Source organism: Halichoerus grypus, chromosome 5, assembly GCF_964656455.1.
Source record: "Halichoerus grypus chromosome 5, mHalGry1.hap1.1, whole genome shotgun sequence".
NCBI lineage: Eukaryota > Metazoa > Chordata > Mammalia > Carnivora > Phocidae > Halichoerus > Halichoerus grypus.
The window spans coordinates 154,507,900-154,517,346 of record NC_135716.1 but is presented as its reverse complement, the minus strand read 5'-3'; the positions used below and the strand labels follow the sequence as shown (position 1 = coordinate 154,517,346).

Genomic DNA, 9,447 nt, shown 5'->3' with positions numbered 1-9,447 from the left:
GATGGGTTAGCCTGGTGATGGGTATTAAAGAGGGCACGTTCTGCATGGAGCACTGGGTGTTATACACAAACAATGAATCATGGAACACTACATCAAAAACTAATGATGTAATGTATGGTGATTAACATAACATAATAAAATAAAATTAAAAAAAATAATTTAAAAAAGATGAAATCAGAGGGAGAGATAAAAAATAAAATAAAATAAAATGGGAGAGGTTTCTGACTCCTTCCCAAATCTTTCTCAGGAAATGACTGTCCAAGGTGAGGTCCAATCCAGTCCATTACCTCCTGGGTCTGCTGCTGGACGTGTGCCCTCTCCTGGCCGTATGCAGCGGCCATCCTAGTAACGAGGATCTTGAGGCTGGGGAAGGTGAGTCGTCGGGCTTCGGGCTTCGGGCTTCCGGCTTTGAGCTTCGGGCTTCGGAAGGAAGCGGGGTAAGAACTAAGGTTCTGGAAGTGGGGGTGGGATGGGCGGCCCGGAGGGGGTCGAAGGGAGGCTGTAATCCGGGACGCTGTTGCTGGGAGACAGCGTGGGACGCCGTTGCCTGGAGACGGCGCTCCGCCCTGTCCGCCCTCCCCCCAGCCGGGCCAGCGTCCGGAGGGCAGTGAGAAGGAGCAGGACCGCACCGGGCACCGCCAAAGCCATGGCCGGACGCCAAAAGGAGAAGGTGATCCCAGATGAGGTCCATCAGAACCAGATCCTGCGGGAATTATACCTCAAAGAGCTTCGAACCCAGAAACTCTACACACAGTATCACGTGAATCCCCTCCGCAAGGGTGAGGGGCGCCCCGGGGCGGAGGTAGGGGACAGGGTGGGCGCCCCCCGGGAAGGGTGGGCCGTGGGGGTGCAGGGCGGGGATGCGGGATGGAGCACAGTAGGAGACGCCTTCTCTGACCTCGCCCCCCTCCCTAGATTTCGGGACTCTGACTCGGCGGGCGGTGCGGAAGGTCTCGCGCCGCATCCCATCAAATACTTTAATATATTAAAATGCACACATACCGCGATTAAATAGTATTTTTGTCAAAAGTTTGAAAGGCTTTTTAAAATTCTGCTTTCGAAAAAATTATATTTTGTAGGGTTTTGTGTTTCGTTTTGCTGTTTGTGTTTTGGTTTGTTGTTAATAAGCTAGTTGTGTTTGTTAATAAGCTAGTTGTTTGTTTTTCCAGGCTTCTCATATTGTCTTAGATGTTTGGGAAGTTCAGGGGTGGTGGACTCAGGGCTCATAGTGCCCCCCTGATAAAACGGCCCTGCCCCCACTCCTCACCTGGCACATTCCTTGGGCAGTTGCATCTGGTCCTGTAGCATGAGCTGCCCCTGAAGGCCACCGGGTCTCAAATCACCGGCCCCAGACCCACACCCCAACCACCGCCCAGCTCTCTTCCCCTGGACAACACATGGATACCTTAAACTCACCAGTTGGAAAACTGGGGGCATCTTGCACCTCTCCCCCACCTGCTGCTATTTCAGAGTATCTTGTTTGAGCAGAAGGTACTGCAATTTTTTTCTCTCCCAAGTTAGAAGCCTAGAAGTCATCCTCAGTCTCTTCCTCACTGCACACGTCGAAGTGGTCACAGTCCTGGTTATTCCTTAACATTTCTCTCACCTGACCCTTCCAGTGATGTGACCTCAGTGAGAGGCTATGGTGCATGTGGAAGCATCTCCACCTCTCCTCACTTACTTCCCCCCCCCCCCCGCCCAAATAGGGCCTGAGTCCACCTCTCTCTCCAGCATCCCTGCCAAGCCTCAGCAGGGCCCTCCTCACTTCAGTCTGCACTGATCTGATGCGCTCCTAACTACTCTCTTCCTCCAAGCCCACTCTCCCCTACACCACTGCTGGCTGGAGCTATGCTAAAAGTGAGTTCGATCTCCCCAGTCCCTCTGTAACCCTCAGTGGCCCACAGCTTCTGAACTGAGGTTTAATCTGCTCAGTGTATAAGATCCCCGTGGATCGGGCTCTGCCGCCCACCTGGCCTCATCAGGACTCCCCTCTCCAGCCACACACTGCTCCTTTAATAAATATTTTAGTGCCTACTCTGCGCCGGCCACGAGCTCCCTTCTCTCCCACCATGTCTAAATAAATGGATTTCCTAAATATATCGCACCTTTCCCCATCTTGTTACCTTCATAATCATTGTTTCTTCTTCCAGAACTTCTCTCCCAACTTCTGGGCCTAATTAACTATAGTCCACTGCAGCTCAGCTCTGTAGAGAAAATGTAATGTCCCTTTCTAGATAAAAATTGTATATATTTAAGATGTACAACATGATATTTTGATATACATATACAGTGAAATGCTTACAACAGTCAAGCTAAGTAGCATACCCATCTCACAGAGTTACCCTGTGTGTATGTGTGTGTGCTTGTGTGTGTGGGGGGGGGTGTGGTGAGAGCACAGAAAATGTAATGTCGTCATTTTGCTCATAACTAACCTGGCTTTCCTCTGGAGCTCCCAACCAATTTCAGGAAAACAAATTAAAGGTCAATTCTGTTTAAACTTGGTCCATTACCACAATTTAAATAATCCCTTCAGGCAACATTCAGGCTTTCTAGGTCTCCCAGCTCATGTCCCTTGGGCACATGATTAGTGTGATCCATTGGGGTAAAGTGAGGAAGTATTAGAATTAGAACTCATATTTCTACTAGAATTTGTATTTATGTTTACTTTTAGGTATAAAGAAAGAAATTATACTACTCATAGTACATAGAGAACATATAAATACACATGTACTAGGTGTGTGCTCAGAAGTTTTTTACTGGTAGGAGTCTGAGGTAAAAAATCACTTTGGATAATGCAATATATGTTAAGAAAGAAAAAAAGAAGAAGAAGAATGTAGCAGGAGGGGAAGAATGAAGGGGGGGAAATCGGAGGGGGAGAAGAACCATGAGAGACGATGGACTCTGAAAAACAAACTGAGGGTTCTAGAGGGGAGGGGGGTGGGGGGATGGGTTAGCCTGGTGATGGGTATTGAGGAGGGCACGTTCTGCATGGAGCACTGGGTGTTATGCACAAACAATGAATCATGGAACACTACATCTAAAACTAATGATGTAATGTATGGGGATTAACATAACAATAAAATTAAAAAAAAAATCACTTTGGAGACCACTGGTTCCTTCTGGCCTCTGCTCATTTCCTACTAGCCTCCACCTAGCTCACTTCATGGAATTACTCTGGCCTTCTCGATGTTTCTCAAACCCACCAAGCTCACTCTTGGATTCCCTCACTTTATTTGGAGCTCTGCTCACACAGCACATTCCTTCACTTTATTTGGAACTCTGCTCTAATGCCCTTAGGGACCTGTCACCCCCACTCCCACCCCACCATCAACTCTCTACCCATGTAACATGCTTTATTGTTCTACAGCTCACTTACTTTTGCCCAGGTATTTATTCGTTTATGTCTGTCACCACAAATAGAAGCTCAGGGAGTACAGGAACCTCCTCTGTTTACAGCCCGGTCTCCTGGGCATCAGTAATTATGAGTTGAATGGATGTCTCTGGATTCTGCCCCTCTGCTATCACATAGCCTTCAGGGGATATATCACCGTGTGTCTAACCTTGTTTGGCTGCCTGGTCTGTCTGCATCCTTGTAGACCAGCTGTTTGAGAGAACATTCTGCAACAATGAAATGTTTTGTATCTGTGCTGTCCAAAATGGGGGCCATTAGCCCCATGTGGCCACTGAGCACTTGAAATGTGGCTAGTGTGCCTATGGAATGGATTTCTAAGTGTATTTAATTTTAACTATTCAAATTCAAGTAGCCACATGTGGCTGGTGGCCACTGTCCTGGACAGTGCCACTCTGGATTGTGAGGTCCTTGAGAGCCTTATTCCCAAGTGCCCAGCACAATACCTGACATGTGGCAGACACTCAGAAAATGCTCAGCAGGTGTCTGGCTCAGGTAGTCTTCAAGAGGGTGGGGCGTTAATGTTTTAACGTGAACCTATGATGCTGTTTTTCTCTAGTTCACACAATCACCAGAAAGCCCATGTCTTGGCACGATAACCTGGAGGAACCCGCAGATGGTAAGTCCCAGGCTTTGTGAACACCACTGAGAGAGAGCACAGATAAGCAGGGGGCTGGAGAGAGCTGTCAGGGTAGTGTTACCTTGGGGCAACACTTTGATCATCTGGAAACTGGACTCACACTTGTGAAGCTCACAGGAGACTGACATATCCAACCATACGGCCAATTCATTGACTGTCAAGCCAAGAAATGTACTCCTAATGGCCTTAACAGTGCATTCATATATTCATTCATCAAACATTTTGCTGTTACAAGCAGAGGCTCTGAAGTCATTTTAATGGAGTTCAAATCCTGGTTCTACCACTCATTAACCATGTGACTTCAGGCAGGTTTTAACCTCCCTGAACCTATCTCTCACGTTGTTGTGAGGATTAAACAAAATAAAGCAGGTACTCAGAGTATAGAACAGTATCGTACATGGTGATCAGGAAATGCTATTACTTTCATTATTACATGAGACAGTCACTCTGATGGGGCGGGGGGGTGGGGGAAGTGCAGACCTCATACCGCAGTGAAGGAGACAGACGAGTAAATAGAAAGTAAAATTGGGATGGCAACAACAGAGAAAACAGGTGCCCTAGAGAGGCCGTGGAGTTCTGGGAAGTCTTCTTGGAGGAGGTGATAATAGGCTGAGGTGGAGTAGGTCAGGTATAGAAGACCAGAAGGATATTCTGAGTTATATGGAAAGGCACAGAAATGAGAGACAGCAGCATGGCCCAGGAAGGCAGGTAGTGGGGATGGCTCTGGTATCCAAGTGGGTGGGCCACGCTCAGGACCGATGGAAGAGAGGTATTTGATGGAAGCCCTACCCTTCCTGGAAAGCTCGCCTCCCTCCCCACCTTAGAGTAGAATTTGATGGAGGAAAGATGTAAGGTTTATATAGGACGACAGGGTAGGAAGGTGGGGTGGGCAGGAGGCGGGAGGATCTCAGAGCGTAGCGGAGACAGACAAGTGGATAGACTCATAGAGCATCGTCAGAGGAAGTAAGGATGTTATCTGTGGTGAGGCGACCAGCCCAGCTGGAGGAAAGGAGAGGAGCTGGGGCCTTGCAGTGATGAGGAGAGTAACAGGCAGCGAGGGACCCGAAAGCGAGCCAGGAGTGTATTGCTAACTGCTTATATTATGGATAAGCTCAGCCCGGGGCCAGGTCCTTCATTCTCAGTCATCTTGCTGAGGTGGATATTGTCACTTGGCAACTCTGGATATCTCCCCATTTTCCAGATGAGCAGAGTGAGGCCCAGAGAAGTTAAACTACCCGTCAGGCTAGTAGCAGAAGGGCCAGGAATGTCTGACTAGGAAGCCCAGGTTCTTCCCGTTGTCAAACTGCCTCTCTCACATTGAGACGTGATAGGGTGGAAATTTAAAATGAAACCTTTGGAAGTCCTCAGACTCTGCAGTTACAGAGAGGCGTGGGGTTGGCAGCCATACCTATAGCAGTACGGAGGATCTGGCCTTCTGACGGCCCTCCTCCTCACTCCGCCGCAGCCACGTTGGCCCAGCTTGCTCGTGCCTCAGGGCCTTTGTTCTTGCTGCCTGTACTGTGCTTTTCCTCTGCCTCGGTCTCAGGGCTGGCTCCTGCTTGGCATCCAGATCCTGGTCTCAAGTAGCCACCCCTGCCTCTTTGTGCCCCTTTGCGTCCTCCTCCTTCACAACTGGCATCGCTGTCGGATTTGTTTGTCCCCTTGGGTATGGTGCCCGCCGTCACCCCACCTAGACCACAAGCTCCAGGAGAGCAGGGACCGTGTCCGTCACACGCTGTTCTACCCCTGGGGTCCGGAAGAACGCCTGGCACAGTTTGTGCTCAACCAGTATTTGTGGAAAGATGAGGCTTGCAAGGCCTTGGCAGGCCCCCGAGGCCCAGGGCTGTGTCTCTGAGGCAGGCTGTGGCCTGAGTAAGGGGCACAGGAGCTGTTGGTCCAAGCCTGCCTCTTTCATAACTCATGCATCATCTCCCAGCCAGGTTTCTAAATCTTATCCACCATGCTGCTCATGGGCCAAGGAAGAAATACACAGAGACACAGACTGAAAGCCAGGAAATCGGATGGGACTCAGAGCCCTTGGTAAGTGTGGCTCCTTTTACTTAGGAAGCACAGAGGAAACAGAGTGTGTGGTTAAGAGAACAGTGTATGAGGCCCGACTGCCTGGGTCTGAGCGCTGGCTGCCACTTATAAGCTGTGTGACCCTGGGTAAGTCACTGAGCTCTTCTGTGACTCTGTTTCCTCAGTGTAACATGGAGATAGTCCAGATATTACAGAATGAGGTGGTGTTCGTAAGGTGCTTCGAAGAGTGCCTAACACATGGCAGACGCTGTGTAGGTGTGGACCGAACAAAGCCCGCTGGCGACTGCCTGCCTGAGTCTGCTCTGCCCGTTACTAGGAGGGTGGTCTTGGGCACGTCACGGAGCCTCACAGAGTTCCATCCCCTTATCTGTGAAATGGGAACGCTGGTAACAACATGCCCCTCGTTGTCCTGGAAACGTACCGGTAGCTGCGAGGAGCCTGGGAAATGGATCATCAGCACGTTATCACCCCCCAAGGAGATAGGCTTCTGGTACGAAGACAATTTGAAGGACTTCCTGCCACATTTGTCTTTTAACTTGCCCACGTCTTTTATCACATAGACTGCTTTAGTTTTTGAGTCAGATGTGCCAGCCTATTACATCAGGTTTCTGGGGTTTGTGCCTTGCTTAGGAAAACCTTCGATATCCAGAGTTGCCAAGTGACTAGCTTTCCTTTTAGATTTTTCTCCAAGTTGTCGTATCTTCTTAACACTTGGCTTTTAGTCCATCTGTGTATTTGGCACCTGATGTGAAGCTGGAGACGCTCTTCCTCAGCTATATCAGAACTTCCTGCATTCCCTCAAAGGCACCAAGGTCTTGCATGCCCTGTGTCCTTACGTAGACTGCTCCTGCAGCCTGCCTCCTGACCCTAGCCTATACTCCTTGGGGGGTCCTCCTCGTCCTTCAGGACTGCTCAGGAGTCACCTCTTTATAAAGCCCCAGGAAGGGACGTGCGCCCCGCACTCCCCACCAGGCAGAGCTGGGCACCTTCCCAGTGTGCTCCTGGAGCACCGCATGCCTCGGCTCCCGCACCATTCAGCTCAGTTCCGTGGATCAATGTAACGTGGTGGCTCTGGAGCCAGTCAGCTGAGTTCAAATCCCAGCTCCACCACCTTCTGGCTGTGGGACCTGAACCTCTCAACAACCATTTACCCACCTTAAAATGGGAACAATAATGCTGACACCTGAAGGTGTGTTGTGGGGATTAACTGAGACAATGTGTCTAAACTGCTTAGGGCAGTGCCCAGCACATAGTAAGTGCTCAATAAATGCGGACTACTGTGATGCAAGTGAGGAGGAATAGGAAAGAGAGCTCGTAGCCCAACCAGGGAGCAAGCACCTGCTTCTTTCTCTTGGCCCCTTGTCTTGATCCCAGTTGTCCTTCTCTACTGAGCGTGCACCCTTCCCAAGAACTGCCCACATCCTGTAGGTCTTACCTTTCTACTGCGGGGCCTGGCCTTCTCACCCATTTATACAGCTCTAGGCTGGGGCACGGGGCTCTGCCGGAGGGCTACTGCAGGGAGATTGGAGTAAATAGCTCAGTAATAAGGAGGGAGGGAGGGAGGGAGGGAGGCTCAGAAAGAAGCTGCTCCTTTACAACAGCTCCTCTTCAGATGTGAGGCCTCACCCTGGAGAGCGGAGACTGGGAGACTGGGACACAGGAAGTGGGTCCAGCGGGCGCACCCCACCCTCACAGGGTGACGGAGTCTAAAAAGAGCAATGCTCCAAGGGACAGAGGAGGAGGATGGGTGGGGGACTGACTTACAGTGAATAAGGGCGGGGCTGGAGGGTTGTGAAGGGAAAGATAAATTATCCGAATTAGATAATTAAGCAACTTCAAAAAATATTACAAAGCGCAAATAATTTAACTCACTATTCTTCATTTTCTTAAAGAGGAAAGGCCTGGCTCCCGTGGGGACAGAGTGTGCATGTGGAAATGCATCTGTGACCAGCATATCTCACGGCAGGCTCAGATGGCCATAACAGGAAGGGCCAGTGAGGGTGCCCTGGCCACCCTGCCCTGCTCCAGCCCTCCTAGGCCTTGCAGATAAGCGACAGTGTGTGCCAGCGGGTCAGCCATCGCTGTGGAGTTGCAAAGGGTCTACGAATATGCCAAGCCTGTTCCTCGTCACAAATGTAGGGACAGTGCTGTCAGATGGCGCTGGTGGCAGAGTAAGAAAGTGTACCCCCCAAAGTTAGATCCAGGTGTCATGCAACCATAACAGTTAATTAAGCCGGAGGTTCAGAGTGATATGACTGGGGGCAAAAGAGGCTTGATCAGCCCGAATTTAACTCAGAGCTCCCTGCCCCCTAGCAGATCCTCACCCTGGACAAGCAGAAAACCCCAATCCCAATATTGGGACACTGGGGAAGCCGCACTCAAATACCTCTCAGCTTCTGCTCTCCTAGTAACATCTGATGAAGATGTATCCTTTAATTGCCTAAGTTCATCTTAGAGCTTCTATACAATTTATGTCAGAGTGCTTGCCCTTAGTTCTCTGTGTAACCACATCAACAGCATCCATTCTTTCATTCCACAAATGTGTCCTGAACCCCTAGGGTGTGCTGGATACTGTTCTAGGTGTTAGAGATAAGCAGCGACTGAAACATAGAACAGCCGCCGTCCTGGAGCTTCCATTCCATGGGGACCAAGAGTCCAGAGGTGTGGCCTCCAAGGCAGGTGTGGGAAAGGGAGGTGCAGCAACTCTGCCTAGGTTACAACTATTTTGATGTAAATGCTGGCATTTCCATTTCCCAAACAAGGTTGTGCAAGGAGACACACTGGAGGCCACACATTCGAGCCCAGGTCCATCCGACGTCGAACCCAGCTCGTCCCACCTCCGCTGAGGTTTCCTTCTGATGCCTGCGTTCTCCTCTCTAGGTCAACCCGGAACGTGATGACCGCAGGCTGAACCACTTCAGGGTCTACAATGATATCACGCTGTACAAGGCTAAAATGTGGAGCTTGGGAGAAGATGATCGCCACAAGTAGTCTTCCAGCGCTGACGGTGGCCCTGTCTTTAATACCAAACCTGTGTGCTGCTCGGATGAATAAAGATTACTTTCAAGCATCAGTCTGACTCTTCCTAGCTGAGTCTCACATTTCTCCTTTCTGCCCACATCCACTGCTTCAAATCCTTGATCTTATAAACTAGTGGCAGAATTTCAGGTTAAGATGCATACAATATTCCCTCTGCCTCTCCAGACCCCAATAAAGGACAATAAAAGAGACAAAAACATATGAGCGCACAACAGAGAGAATGGGAGAGGAACATCAGCATCCAAGAAGACTGAAGACATATTTCAAAGATGGAAAGTTGATGGAGGAAGGTAAGGAAACCACAGATAGGACACACTGA

The 9,447-nt window shown here is 49.8% G+C and overlaps 1 protein-coding gene across 3 annotated transcripts; it reads left to right on the top strand.

Annotated features, from left to right (window-relative positions):
• Nucleotides 1–528: 528 nt before the first annotated feature.
• Nucleotides 529–9,151, top strand: CFAP144 (cilia and flagella associated protein 144). Of its 3 annotated transcripts, none has more exons than XM_036073448.2 (4): nt 529–779; nt 3,969–4,028; nt 5,986–6,089; nt 8,852–9,113. In XM_036073448.2, the coding sequence occupies exons 1-4, from the start codon at nt 647–649 to the stop codon at nt 8,933–8,935; spliced, it is 381 nt and encodes a 126-aa protein (XP_035929341.2). In that variant the 5' UTR covers nt 529–646; the 3' UTR covers nt 8,936–9,113. The 3 variants fall into 3 exon arrangements, with proteins under 3 accessions (XP_035929341.2, XP_035929342.1, XP_035929340.1); XM_036073447.2 differs by having other exon boundaries at nt 530–779; nt 8,970–9,151; XM_036073449.2 differs by lacking the exon at nt 5,986–6,089 and having other exon boundaries at nt 529–802; nt 8,970–9,151.
• Nucleotides 9,152–9,447: the final 296 nt, after the last annotated feature.

Bases quoted from the DNA above. Each gene is read 5' to 3' on its own strand.
- CFAP144 (XM_036073447.2), top strand. From the start codon at position 647: ATGGCCGGACGCCAAAAGGAGAAGGTGATCCCAGATGAGGTCCATCAG. The intron at 780-3,968 runs GTGAGGGGCGCC...GTTTTTCTCTAG, and splicing joins CGTGAATCCCCTCCGCAAGG to TTCACACAATCACCAGAAAG. The intron at 6,090-8,969 runs GTAAGTGTGGCT...TCTCCTCTCTAG, and splicing joins GATGGGACTCAGAGCCCTTG to GTCAACCCGGAACGTGATGA.